This window comes from Gopherus evgoodei, chromosome 13, assembly GCF_007399415.2.
Source record: "Gopherus evgoodei ecotype Sinaloan lineage chromosome 13, rGopEvg1_v1.p, whole genome shotgun sequence".
In the NCBI taxonomy this organism is placed as follows: Eukaryota; Metazoa; Chordata; order Testudines; family Testudinidae; genus Gopherus; species Gopherus evgoodei.
The window spans coordinates 3,087,260-3,102,483 of NC_044334.1; the positions used below are offsets into that span (position 1 = coordinate 3,087,260).

The 15,224-nt window shown below is 45.2% G+C and overlaps 1 protein-coding gene across 5 annotated transcripts in view; it reads right to left on the minus strand.

Annotated features, from left to right (window-relative positions):
• The window catches only part of SGSM1 (small G protein signaling modulator 1), an 80,612-nt gene continuing 65,388 nt past the window's right edge, over positions 1-15,224 (minus strand). For all 5 annotated transcript variants that reach the window (XM_030583136.1, XM_030583135.1, XM_030583138.1 and 2 more), the window contains 7 exons: positions 14,488-15,084; positions 14,111-14,235; positions 11,860-11,942; positions 11,322-11,431; positions 10,878-10,974; positions 9,183-9,350; positions 1-8,666 (listed from right to left, as the gene is read on the minus strand). In XM_030583136.1, coding sequence (XP_030438996.1) covers positions 8,578-8,666; positions 9,183-9,350; positions 10,878-10,974; positions 11,322-11,431; positions 11,860-11,942; positions 14,111-14,235; positions 14,488-15,084 — 1,269 coding nt within the window. In that variant the 3' untranslated portion in view covers positions 1-8,577. The remainder of the gene's footprint in view (positions 8,667-9,182; positions 9,351-10,877; positions 10,975-11,321; positions 11,432-11,859; positions 11,943-14,110; positions 14,236-14,487; positions 15,085-15,224) is intronic.

Sequence of the window (15,224 nt, forward strand, 5' to 3'; positions counted from 1 at the left end):
ACAGCCAGGATTTTATTGATTTGAAAATACATTTAACCATAGAGAATATAGTTTTAGTTTGTCTTTCTGAACAACAGTAAGGAACAATTTACAAAGGAAACCAAAAGCATGAATAAAATATAACTGTGAAGTTGAAATATGCCAAGACAAACTTTAGCAGCACTTTTACAAATGTTATAATAAAAGCTACAATGCTCATTAATCTCATATAGAGTGAGTCCCAGAGACCAAAATGGCATCCTATGGGTAAAAGCAGCAATTTGTTGTAGGGCAACATAACGTTTAACATTGGTTCATACAGTACATTCATAATCCTGTTAAATTTAATTCTTTTTCCAACACATCCTTGTGGTAAGTTTATCATTAATTTCCCAGATGTATAAGAGGTCTGTCTTCTAAGGATTACCCACTGTACTTAGCAAAAACTAAGCTTGGTACTATAGGTTTTAGAATTATATAGGTGCCAATCATGAGTCCATAGTGAAGGTAGAGTTACATTTTGTACATAAAGCAGGGATGCAACCTCTGTTTATGAAAAATACAGATTATTCTCCCCAAACTCTCAGCACTTACTCAGAGAAGAATGAATTTTCTGAGAATTTACAAGTAAATCTGTTAATTAATTTTAGGAGTAAATTAATTTGGTAAAAATTAGTCTCTTAAGAAATGTAGTATCCAGTGTCAGGCCTTTTTATTTAACCCCAATTATCTTATTAAGGAAACAACCCAGATTCTTCAAATTTCTCATACAGTTAGAGCTCACTGAGAACTTGTGCACAGACTAATATTTTAAGATTTTTATTTACTTTTCAGATAAACGGTCATTTTAAACTATTGCTGAAAGTCCCTCCCTCTGCAGGAGCTGGAGATAAAGTTCTCTTACAGAGAATTCCATGAAAAATTGCCCTCATTTGAATTGGCTGCTACCTCCTATTGTTCTGAATGGGAGTGAGTTCACATGCTGCTCTTAGCAAAGATATCCACTGCCTCCATTCAGCAAGCTCCTCATGGCGCAGAGAGGGCAACTCTGAGGGCAACGCGGCTTCATGGTTATTGGAAACAATGGGTGGTGGTGGCCATTTTGAAAGCAGGCAATTCTTTGAGCTTTTCTAAATAATTTTATGTTCCAGCCTCTGCTGAAGGAGACACTTTCGGTTATGAAAACTAACAGGAAAAAATGACCATTAATCCTAATTATTTCATTCCCAAACCAATCCATTGCACTAGATTCGCCCAACAGAACGGGCACATGGGTGGGGAACTAAGGTGAAATGCGGAGGGCAGGAGATAGACAGAAGCCGGGGTATAAATGCGGGTTACTTCATGCTGATCTGTCAATGCACAACAGTCATAAATGCAGCTTAACTAGCCAGTACAGTCTGGCTACTTAGTGCTGCTCCCAAAACCCATAACGCAGCTAGAACCTACTGGGAAGCCTGGCCCTAAAAGTAAAAATAAAACAATATTTCACATCTTGAAATCATTAGCAATATCACACTGTAACATTCTCTTTTGGCTTCTCGGTCAGTGTTCATGATGAATTTTTAATATTTTTTAAAGGAAACTCTCGACAAAAACTAGAGAATGCATATCACTAATTTAGGATAAAATACATTACAAGGATGGTGTAACTATTCAAAACACAACCATTATAAACCCAAGATATTCAGAGTTAAGGTTAAGCTTAAAATCCAAATATGTTGAGCTACAGAAATGCAAGTTAAGGTACACAAACAACCATAACACTTTTCCTCAGTGACACCAAAAAAAAAAAATCTAACGTGTCTTTAAAAATCAGTTTACTCTAATCTGGAACTGAAAAAACTAAAAAACATTTTGATCATTAAGGTATGTTTCTTGCATGGTGTAACTACAGGAGAGAGTTAAGGTGGTTTGGGTACCCTAAGTAGGAAGACAGATGAGGCAAGATTCAAAGGGATGTAATGGAAGGTATTTGGGAGAGGTACAATATTATACAGGAAAACACCATCTTTATCTACTGCAGAATTTTAATGATTAGTTCCAGCAATAATTACCAAATTTCTATATTGCTAGAAAATGTGCACTACATAAATAACAAATTGTGCTCTTTCAGTATCTACATGTGCTCAAGAAATATGGGAAACATTACTAGAACTGCTGGTATTAGCTAAAATTCCAAAGCAGATAGATAAATCACAAGGATGCCATTTCTTCAGTACATTTATCAAATTTAAAAACAATCTCTCCCCTTTATCTCACTGATGAAATTGGTTCAGAGACTATCACTGGCTGAACAGGGAAGCTACAACATGGGAAAAACAGAGCAGCAACTCACATTGCATATTTTCAAGTCACTTAAATTTAAAAAAAACCATATGTCATGTGTGACATGGGTTGTGGAACAAGGGCTCTGTATTCTTTATAGACTATCACTAAAGTAGCTCCTAACTCAGTGAAATCAGTCGATTGACAGAGCAAGTGGGGACAGAAAAGAAAGTCAAGTATTTCTGGTGCAAGAATGACATATGACAGTTAAAAAAAAATAGTCATAAGAAAAACTAAAGTAGGAGTGAAATTCACCCCCGGCCTAGGCCCACAAAGGCCTACACACCTCTCAAGTGGCTTGTGCCTGTCCTCTGTTGAGAGGTGAATTTTACCCAAACAGAAGAGCTAAAATTATGCTGTCTACATTACAGCATCAAGAACAATTGCTTCCCTTGAGACGGCTTTTAAACCACCAGTAAAAATTATCATTAATATCTGTGCTTCTATTGCTGTCTTTAGCTACAGCAAAAACAAAATTCTGTATGGTAAGAGGCTGCTAAAAAATAAAAGGCTGAGTAAGAGTAACACTCTGCAGCATCGCACCCTTCAATGTAATCTTGGTCTTGGGAAGATACGTCAACCTATATGAGAAGTGTTTATAGAAAGGCCATCCAGAGTCTCAACACAGCGAAAAGAAAAACCTCTTATAAAAAAAACACATTCAGGAACAAAGGCCACTTCTAAAATGTTTACTTTAGTAATGCTGAAAAAAGAGGGATATCAAGAGTTGTTTGGTGGGTCACATCTGCAGAAAGCTCAAATGCAGGCAAAGAATCCATTAACAACCCCCTTAGGAAAGGATCAGGGTTGGAATTTATTTTGGACATTAAGTATAATGTATACAAAGCAAGCTGATCTGAGAGCTAAGTAGTTCTAATTAAAGTATATAGAGTGAAAAAACCTCCCCTCTCTGCAGAGAGTCAACATATGAGCTCACATGAGACTTTAGAGGTGCAAATTGCATCCATATGGAGTTGCCAGAAAGGAAATATTCATCTGGCTCATCTAGTTTGCTCCATATCACAATAATTGTCTAATGCATTTCCCTGCCAAAGGCTCTACCCTAGTGTCAAAAGTCAATTTGTCTGCCTGCACAATGTGTAGCTACTAAGGGAAGGGAAGGGAAGGGAAGTAATATGGCTCTGTTCTCTTCTCAGAAAACCCAGGGTAATACTTAAATTTTAGGGCCTCTACGACACAGGTGCATACTCAGGCAGAAAGGAAAGGATTGGGGAGAAGGAAAAAGAGGTGCAACAGCTAGATAAGCAAGATCCTGCTCTTGTAACTCTGGGTAGCTTTGTACCGACCCTGATCCCTAGACTTTTAGTATGAGAGTATGTGCTTGTTTTCCACTGGTCTCACCTTTATCCTATTATAGACATAAGCAAACTCTTTCCCAATGGCCACCCTCCTAACACATTTTGTTTAAATCAGCAAAAGGAAACCACTCAATGTGTGAGTTAGATGTCATACACAAGACTTGCAGAGCGCTGATCAATTTAAATGGAAAATCGACATATTATGCATGGATTACAACACAAATTACAATACAAGCCTGACTTAAAAGGTGGCCTCCACATACCTGCATACACAGTTTACACACTGTTTTCAGAGTAGCAGCCATGTTAGTCTGTATCCGCAAAAAGAACAGGAGTACTTGTGGCACCTTAGAGACTAACAAATTTATGCTGAAATAAATTTGTTGGTCTCTAAGGTGCCACAAGGACTCCTGTTCAGTTTACGCACTGTCATTTGTGCACACCGAGCATGCTAATGGATATATAAATTGGCACAAAAATTGTGCACATACAAATGGATTCTCAGGGTAGGTCTACACTGCAATTGGAGATATTGCAGCACCCGTAGCCATAGCTGAGCAAGCTTGAATCTAGCTAGCTAGCTTGGGTACTAACTGTAGCAGCATAGACTCACTGCCCAAGCACAAGTATGCACTCGGGCAGCTAGCCCGTGCTGCCATGGCTTTACTGCTATTGGCACCTGACCTAGCTAGATTAACGCTATATCGGGTGCGTCTTCACGTACTGCAACCACCCTTCGGATTGCAGCGTGGATCTACCAACTTAAAGCCCATGGACACACCTAGGGTGACCAGACAGCAAGTGTGAAAAATTGGGACGGGGTGGGAGGTAAAGGAGCCTATACAAGAAAAAGACCCAAAAATCGGGACTGTCCCTATAAAATTGGGACATCTGGTCACCCTAGACACACCAGGCCCTGTGTGCATTAGTTGGAAGTCATGTGAGGTCAGTTCCCATTCATTACAACAGAACCTCTATTTTACAACTAATTAGAGATTGAGGAGTTCAGAAAATTGAACATCTCAAATTGACAGTGGTACGGTGCTCAAGTTGCAGTATGATACTCTGTGTGACGTTCCTGTTCTCCTCCACAGCGATTTCCAATAAACTGAGCCATTAGAATGTGAAGGGATGTTGACTCATTTTTCAGTGACGCCACTTTCATTATGTGATTTATTTTTCCCCTGTCAGGAAAAATGGGTTATAAAACTGGCTGTTTGTAAGACCGGTGTATACAAAAATCACGGTTCTAAAGTATTTAAAGCACTGATGGATAGTGGGGACATCACACAGTCATGTTATCTAATTCATGTTTTGGTTTTGGAATCAATTTGCTCACAATTTTTTATTTCAGACAGACAAGCAAATGCCCCCTTCCTCCCTTACTGCTCTCTGAGTGTTCAGTTGGAACAGTCTCAGTTTCCAAGGGCTCTAATGTCCCTATGAAATCCAAACTATCCCACAGTTTTTCAGGGCCTTTGTGACTCCAAGTACACATTCTATGGACACACACGCAGAGCTGAGCTAGGACCACATATGGCCAAAAGTTATGGAAATTTGCCATGATTACAGTACATCTTGACTTTCTAATATGCACTGTTTATAAACCCCACCAATCAGCCAACCTGCCTGCAGCTGTGCATGTGAATTAACAACCTGGCAAGCTATCTGAACAAGAAATGCATTTAAAGAACAAAACACTCAAGATAAGACATCTGCCTGACCAAATTCTGCTCTGAGATCTGCATGCACAACTCCCACTGGAATACCTGAGAGCAAAATTTGTTCCACTGACTTTAATGTATGCTGGCAGCTCCCATTTGAATGTTACATTTGGTGCATTGCCTGCAATGGAGTTTCTCTGGATTTACATTCAAAGTGAGAGTAGAATGTATCCCTCAAGCTTTCTCTATGGACACTTTTCATTATTTTTCTGGAGAGTACTTTGGGGTCAGTTTAACGTTCATACTCTTAGAGCAAAATGGATGCAGTGTTGCTTTAACTGCAGCCTAATATATTAAATTCTTGGGGGAATCTAATTTGCTGCAATAAAACACATTAGGCCCTGATCCTGCAATCACTTCTACCCAGGATGACCCTAGTGCCTGTGCAGAGCTCCACAGAAATCAGTGGGATGAAAGAAGCCACCTGTGGCGATTCCATTGAGGGATCAGGGATAAAGTTGTTACCTCTGTTTCTGTTCCACAATTTTTAATCAGCGATACACCAAGCAAAGCTGAGGTCAAACGGTTTCTTAACCTGCATTGAGCTTTTTGCTGCTTTAACAGAACAATTCTCACAGTACAAGGAAAGTGACAGATTGGCACATCATTGAGTAGGTGCTATAGAGAACCACGCAGTTCTTAGAAGCAAAGATTTTTTTCCCCCCCTCAAAAAAATAATACCCAACTTAAATCACATTTTTTCTCTATACTGTATATATAGACACAATTTTCTGGTAAACATTTACAAGATATGTTTGCAACATTGAAAGATAGATCTCCATTTGCATAAAGAGTCACACTCACTGAATTCAGTATCCAAGGACACACAGTAATGTACGGCCAATAGAATAAATAAATACTTTTTTTTTGTTAGAAGTTATTCAAAAACACTGCTACTGATGGGCCCAAAGACAGTCAGATAATACAGACAGCTGATATTGTGCAGGATTCTCAGCTATCCGTTTAAAATAAAGCCTGAAAACTAGTGTCATCAGAGTTGTTGCTTGATAAAATACTACTATTTATGCCTATCTAATAGTTATTATTCCTTAGTTTTGCTATGTAAAAGTGTCACTTTGATCCCTTCCACTTTAGAACAAGGTTACTCAGATTATTTATCCATTCTAACATCTGAAAAGCTACAAGGTCTAGAATCAGGAACAGGTCACCAGTGTAGGCGTGAGATTTGCTCTCTGCTTTAGGAAAAGATGAGAGATTCATAGTCGAACCTGAAGGTTTAAAGCCCAACTTCTTCAGTTTCCATGCAGACTATTTCAGATGCTAGTACGGACTGTTTTCTCCAGTAAATTAAGCTCTTTTGGGAGTTTAATACAGCAGATTGGCTCTAACCTGGGCAGAAAATTGCTTCAAAGGGTTTCGTACCTCACGTGGATAAAGTTCACATAGCCTGCAAAATAAGAAATTAGAGAAGACAGATTTCCTCTGCTTTCACCTCGCGCTGTATTCTTCTCCAGCAAAAGGGTTCAGCAGGCCCTGCCCTTCCCTGGTTTGCAATTACAGACTCTGCACCCCAACAGTACAGAGGGATGAGCTGATTTGTTCACATACTGCAGACTGGCTCACTATACTCTGCAAGTGATTTCTGGAGCATGCACTACTTTCTTCTGGGTTTCTTCTGCAAGCAACGTCTGAGACAGACAACACACGAATACAAAATACATCAGTACAAAGAAGGGTTCTGCAGGAGGAGAAACAGAGGAGTACCTTTCCCCTTCTGGTGAACACCACTCCCTCAGCAAAGAGGGCTCTGGCCTAGCCCTGCTGGGGGAGCTGAGTGGAGGAAGAGAAAACACATTTATCACACATTTCATGGCTGGCACACAGATTTTCGCAGCACAATTTGAGAGAAAGTACCCTTGAAAGAGCTACAACAAAGCATTTTCCCAGCTGCCAGGAGCAACCATGGATTGGTTTAGCCATAACAGTGACCTTTCTGGGCAGGCAGGAACTAACCCACTAACACAACCCACTTCTCTCCTTTTCCTCTTCTACTTTTTTTACCTGAGTTGAAAAATAAACCCAAACTCTTGGCTGCACCAACCTCACCAATTACCCTGCAGCTCAGTTTTCCTGCTGCTCTTGTGTGGCCAAGGTGCTGCACGCCACAGCACCAGTGGGACACAACGCTAGTGCCACTGCAGGGGAGCTGCCTTGGAATTGCACCATTCTAGGTACCCAGAGCAGAGAATGCTATGCTTGGTCTATTTTCGTCCATGTGGGCCTGACCCAAAGCCCACTGATGGCCACCTGGAGTCCTTCCATTGACTTCAGTGGGCTAAGGATCAGGTTCCATAAACACAAGAGACTCCTCTGGGCACAAACTCTGAATTTTCAAAAGAGCTCAAGGCTAGATTTTTCAAGCGCTCAGGACCCACAGTTGGAACCAGACTTTCCAGTACAGCTCAGTTCCTAAGTTGGCACTGAAATACTTGGCATCCTGAGCTCTTTTGGAAACTTAGCCGGAGTTGGAACTCCACATGCTCTGATCCTGGGGTGAGGAGCAAACTGTAAACCCTAGGGAATGGGAGGAAAACAGAGCCCCAAACAAGGGAGAGGGTCTATTGTAGGAGGAACTTCTCTGATCAGAGTCTCTCTGCTGAAGGCACAGCCTCCCGCTCCTCCCACAGAGCCGAATGTGGAGAACACCCTAGTTTTTACTAGCTTGAGATGGATGCTGCCTGGCTTTCTTCTCATGTGGGGAAGCTGTTTCTTGGGAAGTGCTTTGTTCCCCTGCAGTATATGCTGCAAATTCAAAGGTAGACCCAAGAGACAGCAGAAGCACTGTCTGCCTGCAGCCCACCCTCTTTGAGAAAGCTTTGTCTGGAAAGTGCTCTTGCTAAAGATGGGAACCGGAACTGCAGTAATACCATCAAAGCAAAGCAAGGCAAGATAGTGTCTGCCCAGGATTTGCTTCCAAAGTAGAAATGTTTGAAACAAAAACTAAGATGCAGATTTACAGATCTTTGGTCAATCATTGAAAATGAATGTTGAACTGAAGAACTAAACCAGGGGACCCTTCCTCGAATGTCTACGCTCAACTGCATGAGAGCAGAAAGAAGGGTACTTTCATCTTAGAGAGCAGCATGTCTCAAACTACCAAGGCTTTTTTGTCACTGGTGTGGCACTTCAAGAAAAAGGAGATGGGGCAGGAAGTGTTGGACGGGATCCGTGACGTCTCGCCAAACAGCCCGCCCTTCCCAGGCCTTTCATTTATTCTCAATCAGCGTCTGGACTTTGTACACGAGATCCCGAGCCAGCTTCAGGAGCTGTTTGGTGTTGTGCCGCTCAGCCATTTCTGGAATATGGAAGTAAAAGGAATTAACAAACGATGGCCAAATAGCTCATAGTCCTGAGAAAGCCGAGAGCCCATCGAAGGTTTGCATCTCTCTGCCCATGCCACGTTTTAGAAAGGAGCTGAAGCTATTCAGAGCAGTTGTGGGGTCCTGATCATGGCTGTGTCCAGAAGCACCATATTTAATATTTATGAGAATCATTATTAGCTAAGGAATCGCTGGGGGACTGTTCTCTACCGGGAAGCGTAACCGTATAACAAGTGGAGAATCTGAGGCATGGAGCAGCAAAGCAACTGCCCTCAGGCCACAGAGGAAAAGCAGATTAGAACCAACAAGTTGCTGGCTCACAGCCCTCTGCTCAGGACATCAGCCTGGCAGCCTCTCATAAGCAATATTGCCCCATTCTGTTTAAATAAATGCTAGTGATTAGTATAGACTAACCCACCCTAACCACAGAGACTTGTTGACAAAGACTGAGTACCTGCCCTAGATCCAGCCCAACAAAACTCGGGACATACCATTGAAGAACTTGATGATATCTGTAAAATCCATGTTATTTTCCAAAATGATATCCCGGTACATTTCCACCAAGGCCAAGGCTATGAAGAGGACATAGTGTGAAGACGAGACGCGTGCAGCTGCCCAGATTGTCTCCCAGACAGAGAAAACATCATCATACACCAGCTCTGTAAAAGAGAGAACAACAATGGCTAAGCCAGGGCGTCGTTTAGGATGGGTTCAGGACCTGGAATGGGTCTGTGGAGAATGCCTAGCAACAATGCCGAGTCCCTTCTTTGGAAGGTTACAGAATTATTTTTAAAAGGGGATTTTGTTTCAGGTTATGTTATATGGAAAGTTGTTTTTATAGATGGAAAGTAATCAGACTCCTGCCAGGACTTAAGGACCTAAGTGTGGCCTGACTCTTATCTCACATCAGTGTAAACCAGGAGTAACTTCACTAGCCATTGGAATTATATGGGCGGACACGACAGAACCGTCAGTCCCAATGCAAAAGGTGATTTTAATTTAGTGGAGAAAGGCAGAACAAGAGACAACGTTGGGATTTAGCATCCAGCCAAATTCAGATTAGAAATAAGGCACAATTTTTTTTAACATTGCAAGTGATTAACTGTTGTAATAAAACTCCCAAGGGAAGTGGAGGGTTCTCCATCTCTTGATGTCTTCTAATCCAGACTGGCTGCCTTTCTGGAAGGTACTTTTGCCAAACACGAATTATTGGGCTCAGTACAGAGGGTAACTTGTGAAATTCTCTGCCCTGTGTTTTCCAGGTCAGACTAGATGATCTAATTGTCCCATTTTGCCTTAAGGCATGTGGCTATAATACATGACACCTCCTCATGCCCAGATATTAGTTATCCACATTATAGACTCTGTCTAATACAAATGATTTCCCCAACATACTAATATTGCTGCTCAAACATTAAAATACAACCAAGTAGAATTTTGTGACTGAATTACTGATAAATAAGGGATGACACCACCATAGCTATCAACAAGCTTAGTGTGAGCTCTGCTCACAGAGCTTGCTCCCCACCAATCTGACATTCCCAACCTACAGCCCGCCTACACAGGAACCTCCCCCCACGCTGGCTTTTGCTGTACCTTTGTGTAACTACCTATGGGGACTAGGATGAAGCCAGTTTATTGTCTCTTCCACATGTGAGTGAAGGTCTCCATAGTGCGAGAGGAGATGCCATTAGATGAGTATGTCACAAAGTCCCACAGCTGAAACTTGTTTTTAAAAAAGAAGAGTCAGTTGTTGGCCCCTACGCTGTAAAAGCTTTGGGACTGGGGATGTTTTGCATGTATTGGCCCTGTAGAGAAAAAAGTCGGCGGCCAGGAGGGTACGGGGGCAAAAGGGCCAACAACAGGCAGAGCTTTAAGCAGGGTCCTTTGCCGCGGCAGTGCTTTAAATTCAGTAGGGTACGGGCTGGTACTGGTGGCCACCTTTTACCAGTACACCGTACCGGCCCATACCGGCTTACTTTCACCTCTAGAGGGAAGACTCCCTGGACGAGATCCCTGTGGAATGGGGGGTGAGCAGAGACTGGAACGGGGTCCCTGAATTTGCTCCCTCCCCAAGGAATATCTAAATTTATGCCACTGCTTTTAAGGTAGAGGCACCCTGGGACCTGTCTATTGCACTTGGTTCATCAGAGGCCTTGAGGATATGGCCAGGTCACACCACACACCTCGCTTGAAGTCCAGGAGAAACCATCGATAGCAGAAGTAGAAATGGGTGTAGTCCCCATTCTGGTGCATCAGCTCAAAGAGCTCAGAGTCCAAGATCTGTCCAATGAAAGCAAAGGGAGCCCAGAATCCAGTTAGTGTACAAGAAGGCACCAGCTATTGCTCCCATCCGGCCTTTCTGCCCTGCCCTCAACCCCCTCCACAGCCCTACACATGCTCCCTCAGGCCTTCTCTTCAAGCTCCTCTGTAGCCGTAACACTCCTTCAGACTGGGCATTCCCCCACAAGCTCCTCCATAACCCTGTCCCCCACACCAAGAGTGCCTGCTCCAGAACCCTCCCCACTCCCCTTAAGCGTCCTTCTAACACAACAAGCGGATGAGAAAAACCTTCCTTTGGCTGGTCTGAATTGCCACCACCTTCTCGCCATGAGCCCCAGGCCCAGTACCTGGATCAGCGACCTCATGTTAGCAAAGTGGGTGTCCATGGCTCCCCCATGTGGGAAATTCTGGTTCATCCTTTTCATGAGCTCGGTGAAACAGCTGAACGCAAGCGCCTCTGCACGGGATAACAGAGTATGTCATGGCTCTACTGAACGTGTGCGTTCACGTGTATACACACCAATTACATACAGGCACCTTGACATGGGTGTGTCTGTATGTACACATCTGCTCACACACACACGCACATACCCACAACTGAAAGTAACCAGCCTCCGTTGCTGAATCTCTTCAGCAGAGGCCAGGATGAAACGGGCCATGTAGACAGCTTCTCCCCCTGCACCCAGAGGGGTCTCTCCAGGCGGGAGGCTGCGTTGAGGAAGTGTGGCCAGGACTCGTGCCGTCCCTGTTTGGGGGACAGAGCCAGACAGGCCTGGACACACCAGATCTGTGGGGTGACTGAGCCAGCGAGCTCTCCCCACACCTCCCCTCTTAAATACTCAGCTAAACACACTCCGTGGAGCTGTCAGGACCCCACCCACTCACCATCATCCAGGATGACCAGGAGAGGAGCAAGCAGGTCGCACATTCCCTGCACGTAGCCAATCTCAATGTGCTGCCAGATGTAGCTGGGGAAAGAGTGGGGAAGACAGGTGGTGAACTCCCCAGAGGGGCTGCACCCAGCGTATGGCTCTTGTGCTCATCTCTAGAAGGGCAGCCCCCCTTCCTGTGGGCAATGGGCTGGAGTACTTGGCAGTAGCCTGCCTTCCCCACTGATTTGCTGGGCCAAAGTCTGAAGCCAAAGAGCTCGATTCCCCGGTGCCGGGTGCTGTCATTACAGACTGGGTGGCAACCCACACAGCAGTGCCTGGCACCAGGCGGGGGAATCAGACCCCATAGATCCCCACCCACATCAGGCAAGTGAGGCCAAGTAAAACTGAGTGACGATGTGGCCCGCTGGAGGGAGGGGAAAAGGCACCGCTCTAATTAACCACTAGGTCCAGCAGCACAGGGCCCCTGGAAAGGACCTGCCAGCCCCGCTATCGCTGGTGGCGAGGTCCTGGAACATCCTTCTAGATGGGCCGCACTCGGAGTGGCGCCGGGGGGAGGCGCTGTGTTCCTGCATGTTCCTGACAGAAACACAGTTGGTTCAGGGTCTGCAGAGCCGTTTGCCCCCTCTTTTCTCCCTAGCGGGGGTGGAGCAGGGGGTGCGCTCTGTCATTCTGCAGGCGCCTGGAGAACACGTCTCATCCCACACTCTATCCTGCACCCCTTCAGTCCACTGCATGGAAAAGCCATCCTTCCATGGAGACAGACTGGCAGCGCTCCCTTCAGAGCCCCGCAGTGCCACTGGCAATCGGCCACAGGTGACACAGTGACTCCAGTGACACAGGCTCACCTGCCCCTGCAGCTAAGGATGCAGCCTGGGCCATGAAAGGAGGGCCACAGGGACCAGCAAGGAGACACGAGAGCTGCCTTCACTTTCCCCTGCTAATCCTACCCTCAGGTTTGCTCACTCATTCCAGCACAGCTAGCCTGTAAACGACTCACTTGGGCAGGTGAGGGGATAGGTTAACCATTACATTCGTGGTGCACATCCCAAGTAGATATCGGGCAATAACGACTCAGCCTGGACCAGCTCAGGAGCAAGTGAAATCAGAATCAAGCAGTGCCAGGGGCAATGGTGAAAACAGTGAAGAGTTTAACACTAGTCTTGTAAAAAAAGAGACACGCCTCTGCCCTCCAGTCTGTTCTCTGGCCCACAAGAAAGCCTATCTGAGCAGACCACCTGCTGCTACTTCTTCCCCCTCCCTGGATCAAGAGCTCATGGAGATTAATTAGCCTGGCAAAGATCACATGCCAGATTTGGTAATAAATCAAAATTCACTAGAGAAGGTCACAAAAACCTATTTGTGGCATAAGGAAATCATTACTGAATAACCCTATCTATCTTTCCAGAAGCCTGCTGCACTGTAGGTCTCACCTCAGCCAAGATCTTCCAGGCCTGTCTATGACATTGACAGCTCTAATGAAATAACTTCTTTTCCTCATATTGTTGAGATGTGTAATATTAACGCTTCAGCTTTCACTGCCACTCACACGGCTGGGTCAACAGAGCCGGAGCTGTTTGTGATCTGTGAGAGTCTCTACAATGACCTCTCCATGAGATGACTAATCAACAGAAGTCAGAAATCCACCCAGATATTTCTGACTCTCCAGGTTCTCCTACAGCCCTCACCACCGTACTGTTTGCAATGATATGCACACGTAACGAATGTCTGGCATTTGCACTCCTCATTAGCATTTGAATTCTGCAGGCTGAATCCTCATTAAAACTGCATAACCTGACAAGTGAGTGGGCTGCACCGTGTTACCCAATGGGATGCTGGACGCGGTGAAGCAATGTCTGCTGCTGTCCTGTGGGACCTTGCTGGCACTGAAGAATGGAGCCCACCTACTGTGAGCCACACAGCAAGCTGGTCTGGGCTGGATTCATACCAAAAGACAGAACTATATCACTGCTGGACCTGAGGTGACCAGCAAGAGCTAAAGGCTATTGCCATCGCTTCCTCTGCTACTGGGGGTGGGTCTCAGAGGCTGGATTCTTGTAGCCACAATTCCCTGTCTGATTACGAGCAGCACGGACACTGGAGCCTTCTAGGGGAGAAACAATAAAACAGAACAAATGGGTTTGGAGCAACACTGGAGCCAGCATCGTTGGCTTGGGGTTTCCCTACTCATGAATAAGGCCACCTGTGTGAAAGTCAGCTCCTGCCCTAATCCCACAGGTCGATACCTGCACATGACGTTGCGGAGCTTCTCGAGGTTGGCAGGTGTGAAGTACCAGTAGTTCCGGTCACATCTCTGCACATCCTTCTCAATGCGATGCAGGTTCACGGTGTACATGTCCAGGAGCTCTGGCTACCGAAATATGGACCGAAATAATACAGATGAATTCATCCAACCCCACCAAAGGAATGCTGCGAGGTCAAATGAATCCCTGTGCACCACACTCTGCTCAGAGCTTTGGGTGTGAAGGAGGTAGCCATCATGCATGCAACTGCAGAATGAACATGATGAGTCGCACAGAGAAACTGGTGAAATGCATTTGAAAAGAGACCTACAGACTCCTGGGTCCCAGCCCGAGATGGAAATTCCTAGGTAAATACTCACAGAATAGGTGACCCCAGATGAGGAGACGGGAGAAACTTCATTATTAGCCAAGTCAGCCACAGCTAGTGAATCCAGCTGCGGGTACAAGCTCTCCATCTCTGGCTCCTCCGACAGATTGTCCTCACTCCCCACCAAGCTGCGCTTCTCAGCTTCACCATCAGCCCAGCTCTCCTCCACCACGGAAAGGCCCACTGCTGCACTCTCAGGCAAAACCACCACTGTGCTCCCGCCAACTGGAATAAAGACTTCTAGGCTTCCGTTGATGGGACATTCACCTTCCAGGCTGTCCTGGCCCTGCAGATCCTCCCCCGCCAGCTTATCCTCTGATAGCATATTGGCTGAGCTCTGTGGTTTCGGGGCCTCTGCCCCACTGGCTTTCCCTTGGTGGCAGGCCCCAGTTTTGCTGGATTCCATCGCGTTATCATCTGTGCTGAAGCTGTGCTCTGACGTGCTGTAGAAATTCTGGGATGAAGGATGGCCAGACTCAGGGGAACATGTGCCATTGGCGATCGTCCCGTTTAGGATTTTGGCTTGTTTTCCATCTTCGAGTTGGATATCTGCCTCAGTCTGTTCCACATCCTCAACTGATTCAAACACCTGTGCAAACAATAAGCAGAAAGCCCCCTTAGCCCAGGCAAATGCCCTTTGTGTTCACCATCAACCCCTAACTCTTTGGCCGGGGACGCGATCCCCGTGTTCCAGGCCGTGGGGAGAAAAGTGAAGTTCTGTTCTGAAAA